Below are 14,950 nucleotides of genomic sequence, written 5' to 3'. Positions count from 1 at the left end.
AGGTCTGGCTTTGAGCCTGAGGTACTCAAAATAGACAAAATCAAATTTGCTACTTCTGCTAATCTGTAAAAAGGGAAGAGACTTGCCCATGTATTTTCCATGTAACCTGAAAAATTAAATGCTTACTATTTATTGACTCTGTAACTAGGAAACCAAAGCTGCTACCTCACTCTGAAGATGACACTAGTAGGACCCCATAATTAATAAAGCCCCATCTTACTGAGAGTCATTAAGGCTAACTATATTACTGATGAGATCACCATTTACCTTAGTCATTTTTGTTATAAATCAAAATCTTTCTGATCACCTATTTTTTTTATCCAAATGCTCATCAGAATACTCATTTGTATTTTCCCTTGTTTGAATTAAATCCCAATCCTATCTCAAATTTCTTTGGGTCTGGTCTGAGCTTCTGATTCATGGCTTTTAGTCTCTTATAGTCTTAACTCTTCATCTCTTATCATAAGTGAAATCCAACAAGGTGAAAAATGTCATTTCCTCTGAATCCAATCAGTAAAAGAGTTCCTTTTCTGATGCACACCCAGTTCATCTGCTACGTGATCTTTCTGAATTTCTTACTACGTGTTCTTGGTTGTATTTTATTCATTTAAGGCTTTGGTTTAGAAGACTTACTTCATAGTATTTACATATAGATGAAAACAATGTCATGGCCTCCCACTTCCTTTCCCTTCTCACTCTTGAGTGATCTGTTGCTCTATTTTCTTCAGTTACTGACCACAGGATCTTATCTTTATAAGTATCACCACCAATGAAGAACATTTCTTTCTTAATAGTGTTTTCTTAATCATGTCTTTCAAGTTTATTTCAATGAAAACGCAATCCCATTAAGCCAATACTCTTTTACCACCAAACCAAAATTATACCAAGAGGATATAAACAACTTTTAGTAGATTAAAAGAGTAACCAATGTTGCTCAAGTTTAAAAAAAGTTTTAAATGGATTCACTAATAAATGCCACCAGCCTTTTAAACAAAGGTAACATTAGCACTCTTCAAAACATTGCATAAGATAGAAAAGGAAGGCATTTACCACATTCATTTTATGAGGCTAGTATTACCCTAGTACCCAAAGTAGATAGGCAAAAGAGAAAACTATAGGCGATTATCCCTGATAAACACTGACGTAACGGTTTTTGAGAAAATACTGGTGAATCAAATTCAAGAGCACACCAAAAAGATCATTCATGAGGCTGGAGAGATGGCTCAACAGTAAAGAGCACTGTTCAGTCTTCCAGAGGACCCAGATTCATGTCCTAGCACCCACACAGTGGCTCACAACCAACTGTAACTCCAGTTCCTAGGGATCCAAAGCCTGACCTCCAGTGGCACAGACATGGAGTACAGACATGCATACAGGCAAAACACTCACGCACATAAAATGGAAAGAAAAAATATTCGCCATAACTGAGTTTCATTTCAGAAATTCAAGAACAGTACAAAATATACAAAATACCTCAGAGTATTACACAAAGATCAGAAATCACCTTATCATATCCACAGATGTAGAAAAGGCCTTTGATAAGAGAACAACCCCTCGAGATAAAAGCCCTGAAGAATCTAAGAGTTATAGCAAAAAGGGCATATATGACACCTATAAGCAACATTATGGTAAGCAGGAAAATAAACAAAAATCAAAGCATTTTCACTAACCCAGGAAAAGAAAGAATGTCTAATTTCTCTACTCTTATTTCATAGAGTTCTTTTAGTCTTAACTAGAGCAATAACAGATGGAAACAAATAGGAAAGGAAGAAGTCAATGTACCTTTATTTGCACAGTATAATTCTATATGTCAGAGACTATAAACTCCACCAGATTTTTAGAACTAATAAACACTTTGAAAGTAGCAAGACACAAAGTCGACATATAAAAATTGGTAGCTTTCTTATACCCCTATAATAAACTTGGCAAGAATGAACTTAAGCAAGCAGTTCTATTCACAATAGTTTTGAAACAAAACAAAAACCCACTAATGAATAAAGTTAGCCATAAAAGTGAAAGACCTCTACCTTGAAATTATTAAAACCACTCAAGATAAAAACAGAAGAAGAGACCAAAAGAGGGAAAGAACACTTACACTCATGGATTAGTAGGATTGATATGACTATATTACTGAAAGAAATCTACAGATTCAATGCAATCTCCAATGACATTCTACACAGACATAGAAAACTAAGTCTTAAAATTCATATGAAAACAGTTATGCCATCCCATAGGTTTGTACCTAAAAGACTCTAAATAACATGCCACAGTGATTCTTACAGTCTATGTTTCAAAAGATGCCAAAGAGCAAAGCAATACTGAGCAAAGAGAACAATGCTGGAGATATTACCTCACCCAATTTGAAGTTATACGAGAAAGCCAAAGAAACAAAACAGACAGATCAGTGCAATAAAATAAAGCCTTTTGACCTTTGACAAAGATACCAAAAATACACACTGGAAAAAAGATACCTTCTTCAACAACTAGTGCTAAAAAATGGGTGTCCATGTGTAAAAATATAAAACCAGATCCCTATTTCTCATCCTTTACCTACAATCAATTTAAGATGTATCAAATATCATTATGTAATACTTGAAACAGCTAGAAGAAAACCTAGGAAAAATACAACAAATATAGATTTTCTGAAAAGGAGTCCTATATCAGGAAATGAAACCAAGAACTGATAAACAGATTTGCATGAAATTACAAAACTTCAGCACTGCAAAAGGAACAAATGAGTGAGCAGACAGCCTAGAAAGCAGGGCAAGAATATATGTGCCAGCTATAGATACATTTGATGAAGGACTAATGACAAGAGGACTAATATCTATATTAAGAACTAAAAATACTAAATACCAAAAGCCAAGCAAACCAATCAAATAGACTAATGAAATGAACAGGCAGTTATCAAAACAAAGAAATGGCCAATTAATATGAAAAAGAAATGTTCATCGTCCTTAGTCATCAGGGAAATACAAATCGAAACTACATTGAGATTCCACATCATCCCAGTCAGATGGCTCTCATAAAAAAAAAAAAAAAAAGAACACATGCTAATGAGGATGTGAGGAAGACAGAACCCTATGTACTGCTGGTGAAAATGTAGGCAATCTATCTGCTTTGGAAGTCAGTGTGGAGAGTTCTAGAACTCGAAGTAGAACTTCCACACGATGACACAGTTATGCCATCCCTAGGTATGTACCTAAAGGACTCTAAATCAACATGCCACAGTGATTCTTACAGTCTGTTTCAAAAATATTCACAAAGGCAAGCTATGCTATCAGCCTACAGGTCTTGAAACAGATGAATGGACAAAGAAAATGAGATGCATATATCGACTAATAGTTTTATTCTGCCACAAAGAATAAAATTATGTCACCCGCAAGAAAATATTCAAACAGATAATCATATTAAGCAAAGTAAGACTTAGAAAGACAAATATCATATATTCTTTTCCATTTACATATCCTACATTATAATTCATGTATATGGGACATAAAAGTAGAAGCAAGACTATGGGAGAATGAATGGAAATTGTGGGGGGTGGGATAAAGGAGGAAAAGAGGTTGAACTTAGCCAAATAAATAATATATTTACATGAAGATATCTGTACTAAACCTATCACTATATACAACAAATACATGTTAATAAACTTGAGTATTAATGTTAGAAAAGGCATATATTCAAACATCAAGATTTAATGAACAATACTTAGTGCTTCATAAAGCACTGGCTTTACTTATTTTGACAAGTACATGTTCTTGAAAAGTATCAAAGAACAGCTTGGCATTCCTGCTTTTATTTGTCCTAAGGCACAACAAGTTTTTAACACTGTTGTTTCTGCACATGTAGAAACACCAAAGCAACAAAAAGCCAAATCATGGCTTAGGATGAAAATAGCTTTGAGCTCCTGAAAGAACTACTTATCATTTGTGGTGCGGACAATGTAACATTCCTCTGCATTCTCTTTCACTCACTTTTGTTATGCCTACACTAAAGGTTTTCTCTTAAATCTCATCATTTGTTATAATTCTTTAAGCCTTTAAATTTCCTTATAAGGAAGTCCAAATTATAATAATAATATGGGCTAAATCATGTATTTCCAATTATGTTCATATTTTCTGACTCACTAAGTTCCAGTCAGGTCAGTCAATTATGTTCACCTTTTCTGACTTACTATGTTCCAGTCACTTCAGTCAAATTTCAGTTCTTGATTCAGGGGTTTTGCTTTCTTCAGTATTTATTCTAAGAATATTCTATTTTCCCCCATAGCATGCTATTTACTACACTTAAGTTAAATATTACCCTTTCCAAGGAATTTGGCTCACCATCACATCTTAAGCAACTCGCACACTCCCAATTGCTACAGTATCCCTTTCTCCTTTTAGCTATTTGTTATCTTTTCTGTCCTACAAAGACTCATAAAAATGCAAAGAGTAATTCCATCCTACTTGCTATATAACGGGTACTCTAAATATTCATTAAACCAATGGACACATTCTCGTGTATTTCTATTAAAGCTATACAAACTCATTTTAGAGCACTTAGTTACAGAACACTACGTAATAAAGAAGTAGCTATTATGGCTCTTACCTGGTAACAAACAAATAAACAAAAACCTCTCTGGCCCTCACCTTCCTGTTTAGGATTCTTAAACTTACCATGTATGGCTTCTTGGTAACCAGGTGTCTTTGCCAACTTTTTCAATACAAAACTTTTGAGGCCCATTACTTCCTAAATCAGGAACATAAGAGAAGAAAATATTTATCTGATGGTGCTTTAAAACTAACAGAAGCATGTCATATTGTTATATGAATGATATAGAGGAAACTGAAATTTTCATAATTATAGTCTACTTCTGAACTTAGAAGTTTTTTGGTGCTGCAGAGATACTGAAGAATTACATCCCTGGAGAGAAAGGTAACTATTTTACACAATCTTGTTTTCCTAGCAATTACCCTATGGAGTAAAGCAGTAGCTAGCTCTCTTTGATGACACTTCCATTTTATCTCACAAATTGTGGTGGTTTGAATGAGAATGGCCCCCACAGGCTCACAAAATCAAATGCTTTGTCATGAGGGATGAGATGGATTAGGAGGTGTGGCCTTTTTGGAGGAAGTGTGTCACTGGGCATGGGCTTTAAGGTTTTAAAAGCCCATGGTAGGCCCAGTGTCTTTCTCTTCCTGCTACCTGTGGATTAGAATGTAGAAATCTCAGCTACTCCTCCAGCACCATGTCTGCCTACATGCTGCCATGATCCCTGCCATGACAATGGACTAAACCTCTGAAACTGTAAGCAAGCCCCAATTAAATGCTTTCCTTTGTAAGAATTCCCATGGTCATGGTGTATCTTCAGGGCAGACCAGTGACCAAGACACAAATGCCTTTGGTATCAATGATTTTTTTCTATTGTAGAAACCTTACATATAGCCCCAAAAATAGTCATTACATTTAAGTCTACTGTATAATAGCTATTACACAAAACTAACGAAACTATAGTGAATCTGCATTTACCCATCAGCTCAGCAAATCCTCCTAGAGGTAATCGGCAGGTTCCAGTGACAAACTGCAAGAGTCGCATTCTTACTTCATTATCAGTCTCTTTCACAAACTGTATGACAAAATCAAATGTACTTTAATATAAAATAAGGGTCAACATCCCATCAATAATGAACAGTAAATAGGTAAAAATGTTAAAAAAAAAAAATGAACACTGACACTGGTTCAAGAAATGCAATAAAAGTGTAATACTACCACTTAGGTGCACTGTAGATCTCACATCAATTAACCCTCACAATAACACTACAACCAGCCACTATTACAGCATTCATACAAAAGGGAAATAAACAAGAAGATTCAAAATCTTAAGTCACTTGCCTACAGTAATGTCTCTAAGAGGTACAGTTGTCTCTCTTCCTGAGAGCTGGTGTTAAGCACTGTGACATGTGTTTCTCATTTACTTAGACATCACAACAATCTATGAGGCAGTGCAGTCATTAGTAATCTCACCATACACGGAAGAAAAGGGAGGCCTATAGTTTAAGTAATTTGTCTCTTCAATCTGCTAAAAAGTAGAACATTTGAACTCTGGTCTCATTGAGCCCTAAACTACTGGTAAGCTATGTCAACTACTTCCTTTTAAGCTACAAAAACAAATGAACACTTCCCCACTGCTTTTCTCTGTGGTATTTTCTGCTATTAAGCATTTTACAAACTTTCTATGCCCTTCACTAGTATCTGAAACACTAAAGATGTCTCCAAAATAGACATTTGCTGACAAGTTAACTTCTTTTGGAAGAGGAATATGAATGGCAAATAATAAATGGGTTGGTTTGAATATAACAAAGTCAGCAACTTAAGAGGGCAGTTTGAGAACAAAAAGGCTTCTTTCAAATAGGAAATACACAGGTAGTGGCTAATTTTCATTATGGACTTGACTGGATTAATTAAAAGCCTAAAGCCTTAGAGAGGCACAAGCTTTGGGTGTGTCTCTGAGGTGTTCCAGACAGGATTAAGTGAAGAATAAAGACTCTCCCCTAAATGTGGGAGGCATTATGCCAAGGGCTAGGTCCCAGACTGAATAAAAAGAAATGGGAGCAGGCCATCTCTACTTCCTGATCTGCATACCTATGAACATGCTCCCAAGGTCACTGCTGTAGCTGCTCTTAACATCATGCTTTGCTGTGATGGCTGGTACTCTTAAAACTGTGGGCCAAGAATTTGTCAAGAATCTGGTCATAGTAAGGAGAAAGTAGCTAATGTAACAATTTAGTTAAACAAAAGAAGCTTTGCTAATCCAGATCGAAAACTTTGCATAGAACTGTGCTGAGGCACACAGTCCATTGTGAGGATGTGAAAGCCAGCTCTAAACTGATGGCACTGTGTTTTCTGCCTGTCCAGAAATGAACTGCTCTATCTCAGTTATTAGAGTACTCAGACCTCAGTAATAATTTACACAAGTCCACTGTGATGACTAAAGAAATGTAATATGGAGCCAGGCATCTCTGAAAGGCTGCTGACCTTTTGCTCTGGGACACCTGGGAGATCCTAGTGGCCTGCAGGTGTGGTAAGAATAGTCATGGGCTGTGAGGTATTAACAGCTGCCTTTTTTTCTGTAAAACCTGCTTGTTGCTATGGGAAAGGGGATGAAATGGTCTTTTTATTACTATATGGAGGAAAGTAAACAACTGGGGAAGTAAAACAATTTTCCTGCCCAGCTGTGGATTCCCTGGATAGTTGTGATACATGCCAATCTGATATTTGCCTTAAAACCACACATTAACCCCGCCCCTTCTGCATGGCATACTGTTTGGTTCTAACACTGCCATCCTTCTGCTAGCAATAAGAATAAACTCATTTAATCTAAATTTGAATTGAGTCTGTCTCTGGTTTTTCCTACTGGGTTCAAATGCCACAATACCATCAAGACATGGGAAACACACTTTATTACCAGCTCTGACATAAACCTCACCATTTTACCTAAATCAAACAGTTCAGAAATACAAATACTCATTGGGTTTCTATGACTTCAAGTTCCTAGGTTATTTAGACACATGTCCAAATGTAAGGTCTTTAAAGTGTAAGGAGACAGGAAAGGGTGCAAAGGAACACCTGTGCACACTGTCTAGTCTGCATTTCTGTATTTCATCTTGAAAGCAGACTTACTCCTGTGTAAACAGGAGAAACAGACACTAGTATTTTTTAAATGCTTTCTCAGCTTGGCCTCCAACTACTAAGCTGCTCTTCCCCTCCCTTCCTACCTTTTTCAGAGATGGTATATTCATATCCTATAGTACATACATACAGAAAATAAATGTTACAGTTCATTCAATCCTCTCCTGGTAGACATTTGAGTTCTGTTAACATACAATTATTGCATTAAGCACTTTGGTGTATGCCATTTTGTACATATTGATGAATATTTAAGACAGGTTCCCAGAAGGGTCTATACATTAAAATATAATGAACTAATAAGATTCATTCCTATAAAAACAAGTACCTTTTGGAAAATCTCCTCATAATACTATAATACCCAGCTTTTCACCTGAGTGTGAAAATTGCCAGAAGTCCAATCTTTAAGTTGCTCAGTTGAGTTATAATTAGTAAAACAGTTATAGAAAGAATATCCCAGGATTAGAAATTTAAAATCTTCAACATATAAAACAAAGCAAAACAAAATGTCTCTCACAAAATGTACTTAAATAGCTAGGTAGTGGTGGCTCACACCTTTAATCCCAGCACTCAAGAGGCAGAAGCAGGCAGGTCTCTGTGAATTCAAGGCCAGCCTAATCTACAGATTGAGTTTCAGGACAGCCAGGGCTACACAGAGAAACCCTGTCTTTGAAAAAAAAAAAAGTGCTTAAATTTTAGAATGGTGCACTTGGATGTTCTGCGACCTACCTGATCACAGTTTAAGCCAAAACATAGTAGGAAAAAATAGTCATTCTTGTGTATTACTATCTGAATTATTCCAATTCTTTAGCAGATTATCACTTTCAGAAGAATTAAATACCCACATTAACAGTATCATTAAAAGCATACACCTGGCAGCACTGAATGAGCTGATGCAAGAGGAAAGCAAATTCATGACCAGCCTGGGTTATCAGGAAGACCCTATCTCAATGGACAGCCCAACAAATTCAAACCAGCCAGACAAAACCCAACACACCCTCTTCTAGAAACATGCAGAAATCATAGAATAGTTGTGATACCACTAAAGACTAATCTTATCTCCATTTAAAAAATAGTGAAAGAGTTGGAAGGCTCAAACACAGGTCCAAAAGCACTCTCAAAAATAAAAACTACTTTAAGACCACATTTTATGAGAAAACTTTTTCTTCAAATGATTTGTCTCAAAAAAGATAAAGCAAATACCTGCCAAAACCAAATAATTTGCTTGCTGTTTCTTGTATAATGTCGGTAAACAGTGTTTCTCTGCCAGTCTGCCAAGTCAACCTCCTGCATACCACACAGCATAACCTGGGGAAGAAGCACGCTATCAGACACAACAAAGACTGGGGGGGCGGGGTAGGGGAGGTTGTTTGTTTGTTTGTCTTTGTATTATTTATAGGAGTTTCTGAAAATATATTTTGTGTAGAATAGTTTGTCCTGGTAGTTTCTGCCAGTGTGTTGGTGTTTTCTTTTCCCTCCTTCCTGAGGCAGGGTCTCACTCTGTAGTCCTGTTGGAAAGTAGGGCGTGGTGGAACTCACCACATATACCCAGCTAGCCTACGGGCCTAAAACTATTGGCAATCCTCAACCAATCCTCTCAGTGCTGGGACTATCGGTATCTGTACCAAGCCTAGCCTTTCTAATTCCTTAATAGTGTCTTTTAAGGCACAGAATTTTTACTTTTGATGAAGTCAGGCTGTTTTCTTTACAGTGTTAAAAAAAACTCTGTAAACAACTTCTACCTATATTATGAATATTTATATTTACCTGCAGGTGTTTGTATAAACACACATTTCATTTTCATAGGTAAGTACCTAATGGAAGATTTGCTAAGGCAAGAGGAAGACATACATTTAACATTATAACCTGAGAAATTACCAACATTATCCAAAGTGGGATTTCATTTAGGCTACTACTCTCTTGTTTTATTTTAGGTTTTCATGTTTACACTTAATATTCATTTAAAATTCATCTTTGTTTCTGGGCTGAGGTAGTGGCCAAAGTTAACTTTCTTTCACATGGATATCCAATTGCTTCAACATTATTTATTGAAAGGGGTTTCCCTTTTCCCACTGAAAATATTTGACAATGCATGTTATGCTCTGTTTCTAGATTTGCTTAGATGCCATAAATCAAAATGTATACATTTGAAATATGCTACATTGAGGACATTATGGTAGTGACATAAACAGTCATAAAAACACAAAGATGACATGATTTCATTTATAGGAGATTTAAACAGTCAGAATAATAAAAAATAAAATAGGGGGACACGAGGCTTTGTGCTGAATGTGTGTAGAGTTCCAATTTTATAAGACGGAAGAATTCCGAAGACTTGACATGATGTATAATGATGCAGTCATACTTAATATTATTGAACTGCATACTTAAAAATCATTGAAGTGGTAAGATTTACATGTATTTTACCCTACATAAACAAAACCACTTCTGATGCATTCCCATTCTTACTTACATGCAGTCAGGACCACTAAGAAGTCATTTAAAAATCTCATTGTTCAGGTTAAGTCACTACTAAATGAAGATTCCTGAAACTGCTCTAAATTATTAATAGTGATCAAATCCTGTTTTATGACCCTTAACAGGTGACACCATTGATTTTTTTGTTGTTCTTGTTTTTGGTTTTTCCAGACCGAGTTTCTCTGTGTAGTTTTGGTGTCTGTCCTGGATCTCGCTCTGTAGACTAAGCTGGTCTTGAACTCAGAGATTTGTCTGGCTCTGCCTCCTGAGTGCCAATGCCGCCTGGCAACACCATTGTTCTTAAAACATCACGAAACATAAGACACATTCAATGCCAGATACATTTAGAGAAATGAGAAAATTCAGTATTATACACAAATGTGTGAACCTTGTGTACAAGCATAAAAGAAGCCAAACATGGGGGATCAGCACTGGCACATGAAGACTACAGAGGCTGAAGCAGGAGGATCAGGATTTTAAGGCCAGTCTGAGCAGAAGCAGACCCTGTCTTAAACAAACAACACTGACCATAGAGAGGAGAGGTGAGGTGGGGGGGGGGGACACAAAATCCAGCCATTCCCACATCAGCATTCCCTGCTATCAAATAATAAAGAGCCTAACCTCCAATTCTTTTTCATCAAAGTACTGTAGCCACTGAAGGGGAACAACTTCATTAAACCCATCAAGGAAAGCTTTGGTCTGTTCTTGTACTCCTCGAGAAAAGCGCCATTCTGTCATTAAACTGAAAATAAAGACAGTATTTGAAAATAGGTCATTTATATATGAAGCTAAAGGAAAAAAACACTAAAAAAGCCTTAAATTCCTTCTCTTTTTCAAAATATACTTCCCAAATGTATGCACACAATAAGCATATATGAATGCATATATGTGATTTTAGGGTTAACATGCTTTTCCATTAACAAATTCATTCTACCTTTTTTATTTTCATTTTTTTGAGATTATAATTTAATTATAACATTTCTCCCTTCCTTTTCACCCCTCCAAAATCTCCCATATATCTCTTCCATATTCCAATAAATGGAAAATACAGAAGAAATAATATATTTCCTGACACATATGATCTACCACAATTATATAAAAGTACATAAACAACTTAAATAGATCTAGAAAAAGCAGTGAGATCGAAAGTGTAATAAAGTATCTTCTAAGTAAAATGGCTGAGGCCTATATGGATTCACACTTATAGAACTAACATCAGTGTTCCTCAAAGTAGTCCATAAAATAGAAGTCCATCAGTCATTTTACAAAGACAGTTATCACCTGATACCAAAACTTCACAAGGATAGACAAACTGAAAGATACACAAACACACACACATGAGAAAGGGACTGAGACTCTGAGATTATAGGCTAGAAATCACATGGGATTTCAGAAGATGTAGAAAAGGCCTTTGACGATGTACAATCCTTCAACAAAAGCCCCGAAGAATCTAGAAGCATGCACCAACATTGTGAAGGCTGTATCTGACAAATCTATAGCCATTGCAGGAAATGCAGAAGAACCTCAGTGCGTTTCTGAGCAGGGCCAAGACAAGGTGCTTACTTATACTTAGTATACCACTTGAGTCTTTGCCAAGGTAATAAGGAAAGGAAGAAACAAAGGCACAAGCAGGAGCAAGTCATATTATTTCCACTGGCAGGCAATATGATTCTGTATATGACAAATGCTGAAGACTCCACGTGAGAAAACTCTTAGAACTAACAAACACGTTCAGCAAAGTAAGAGTACAAAATCAAGACACATATATAAATCAGTTATTAATAATTTTTATATAAATCATTTAACAGTGTTTCTACATACCAGTAATGAACATGCCAGTAATGAGAAAGAAATTAGGAAAATAATCACATTCATGATAGACAGAACATAAATCTTAGGAATAAATCTAATCCAGAAAGTGAAAACCTCTGTAGTGAAAATATTAAAACACTACAGAAGGAATCTGAAGAAGACAGAAGATAGAAGCCACCCATATTCATGGAACAGCTGAATTAGGAGCATGGAAATAGCTACATTATCAAAAGCAAGATACAGAGTGGAAACCTCGTCAACATTCCAATGACATTCTGAAAAAAAAAAAAAAAAAAACTTAGAAAAACACCCTAAAATTTGTAGGGAAATACAAAATACCCTAGACAGCCTGGCAGTCTATAACAAAAAGGACAATTTAAATAGAACCACAGTCAGAAAAATAAAACAGACATGTGGATCAATTCAACAAATTACAGGCCCTAGAGTTACAAAGCCACTTGACTTTTGTCTAATGAATGGGTAGTTCTTGAAAGATGACATACAAATAGCCAAAAAACCATAAGAATGTTCAATATCACAAGTCATCACAGAATGCAAATTAAAACTACACAGAGACCATCTGACCCCAGAGTAGCTGCCACAGAAAAAACAACAAATGCTAGCCAGGGAGCAGAGAAAAGAGAGTTCTTACATACTGCTGATGAGAGTGCCATCTGCCTTGCTACTATGATAATTAGTAAAAACAAAAAATAGAACTATTCTCAAGAAAAAGCATACTTATCTAAAAACCAAACAGCCCTGAAAATACCCATATAACTAACGTTATAGACTGAATAGATTATATTTAGGAATATATATGTATAAACATATACACATAAAACATTAGTGAAAAAAGGGGGCTATGAATTTGAAAGCAGAGATACATGGGAGAGGGTTTGAAGTGAGGGAAGGCAAGAGGGAAATGATGTAATTATATATAAACTCAATCTGATGACAATAGATAAAATTAGAGATGATTATATTAAGTGAAATAAACTAGATTTAGAAAAACAAGTATTTCATGCTTTTACTTGTGAATCCCAGATTTTATAAAGATATATAAGTCCATAATTTTTCTTCAAACATGTATTTTTTCTTTTATGTATATGGGTATTTTGCCTGCATATATGTATGTGCACCATGTGAATACCTGGTACCTGCAAGTCAGATCTCCTGGAACTGGAGTGACATATGGTTGTGAACTACCATGTGGGTGCTGGGAACCAACCTGGGTCTTCTACAAGAGCAGCAAGTGCTCTTAACTGCTGAGCCAATTTTCTAGCTGTCATGTGTGACATGAAAACATAAAAGGGACTAGGGAAAGAAGGAGAATAGTAGAAGGCAGTGAGGCCAAGAGGAGGAAATGGAACACTGAATATAGTCAAAGTTCAGGATGACTTGAAACTTCTTTATAAAACCCAGCACCACTCACACTGAATATAGGCCAATGAAACATTTATTATGTACCAGTTTAAAGAATGGTAGAATTTTCAGGGTGGGAATGCAGCACGGAATGACTGACCGTGAAAGGACAGTTTCCAGATGTGATTTTGCCCACTCCTAGTGTAGCCTCAGTCCCTTCACCTAGAAACAAACAGGCTACACAGTTTTTGCAAAGACACTTTTTTTCAATTCAAATTTTATTATAAAGAACTTAGAAATTTTAAAAAGTCCACACACCAAAATTATCCAGACCTCAAGTATATACATCTCAATTAACTTTCACTGGATTTTATGTTTTCACTATTGAACTTATTTGTATGCATTTATCCATCATCAAAAAATGAAACAGCCTCAACAGACTTAGAACTAGAAAAACAATAAGGTTTATATCCTCCTTCATGAATCAAGTGTCAATAACCTACATTCAGTCTTTCCTTATCATCACCTAACATCCACCCTTTGCTGCTCTCCTTTCTCCACGTTACACTGTGCCTGCATGTACACTTCACACGAACACACACACAAACACACAAAACCAGCTAGGATCCACATATGAGGGAGAATATATAATTTTTTTCTTTTTGAGATTTTGAAGATTGCAAAGTCCCTTTTCAGCACCAATGTTCTCATGTCTTCTGACCTGGGCAGAAGGGAAATTCCTGTTGCAAATGCAATGGGAAAGGGGAGGATGACACACATTTCTTTTATTTCAAGAAATTTGGGATGGGAGATGTGGATCGGCTTTAGAGCACAAGGATCAGGCCCTAGCAGAGCAAGAATCTGATAAGAGTTTTCCAAAGGGTAAAAACTAATAAAATTAAGGGTGTATATACTGGAGATTTATAATTAGATTTTATAAATTCTATAGACTGAGTTCAATCAGATCTATCAACCTACCCAATATATTCATCTTTGTTTTCTTCAGTCACTAGGATATTGGAACCTCCCAATTTCAGATCATGTGAAGTAACTTTCCCTAGAATCTCCATGTCAACAGAAAAATACATTTCTAAGCCACATTCTTCAATGTTGTTGTCTCTGGATAAAAAAAATAGCATGTGAGTGTGCACACAAACAAAGTATACAAATGGGTTTTAAGTAAATACCTCAACGAAAAAGAAATCTTCAAACCTTATCCAGATAAGGGAGTTATAAAATTCAGTGTCAATAGATTCCAAATCCTTAATAGTAAGTTTTTTACTTAGCATACGCTTGTAGAATGGTAAGGAGAAACCAGTATCAATAAACTTTCCATGGAATAGTGCCTGTTAAGAAAAACAAGACATTTTATTTAAACTTGCAAAATAATCTTTACAGCACAGTGATAAAATAGAAATCATGAAACTTTACATATTAAAAAGCATTACTCAATGGTATAAATTATGAAAATTAAAATATGAAAATGCAAAGCATAGAAAACAAATGAAAATGAAAATTTTATTCACAGATCAAACATATAACGTACAATCACAACTATATATAAGATGATATGGTACTTTATTATCAACTTCCCCTATTTTTTAGTATATTTTTAATAATTAGCTTA

The 14,950-nt window shown here is 35.7% G+C and overlaps 1 protein-coding gene across 14 annotated transcripts in view; it reads right to left on the bottom strand.

Annotated features, from left to right (window-relative positions):
• The window catches only part of Wwp1 (WW domain containing E3 ubiquitin protein ligase 1), a 133,460-nt gene that overhangs the window by 29,301 nt on the left and 89,209 nt on the right, over positions 1-14,950 (bottom strand). For all 14 annotated transcript variants that reach the window (XR_013048979.1, XM_076563852.1, XM_006983261.4 and 11 more), the window contains 6 exons: positions 14,536-14,669; positions 14,302-14,442; positions 10,771-10,891; positions 8,875-8,979; positions 5,515-5,611; positions 4,662-4,734 (listed from right to left, as the gene is read on the bottom strand). Coding sequence is in view for 13 of the 14 variants with exons in the window: in XM_076563852.1 (XP_076419967.1) it covers positions 4,662-4,734; positions 5,515-5,611; positions 8,875-8,979; positions 10,771-10,891; positions 14,302-14,442; positions 14,536-14,669 (671 nt within the window). In the remaining variant the exon portion in view is untranslated. The remainder of the gene's footprint in view (positions 1-4,661; positions 4,735-5,514; positions 5,612-8,874; positions 8,980-10,770; positions 10,892-14,301; positions 14,443-14,535; positions 14,670-14,950) is intronic.

This window comes from Peromyscus maniculatus, chromosome 2 (genome assembly GCF_049852395.1).
Source record: "Peromyscus maniculatus bairdii isolate BWxNUB_F1_BW_parent chromosome 2, HU_Pman_BW_mat_3.1, whole genome shotgun sequence".
Taxonomy (NCBI): domain Eukaryota; kingdom Metazoa; phylum Chordata; class Mammalia; order Rodentia; family Cricetidae; genus Peromyscus; species Peromyscus maniculatus.
The sequence above is the reverse complement of the archived record's forward strand: the minus strand, read 5'-3'. Positions and strand labels throughout refer to the sequence as shown.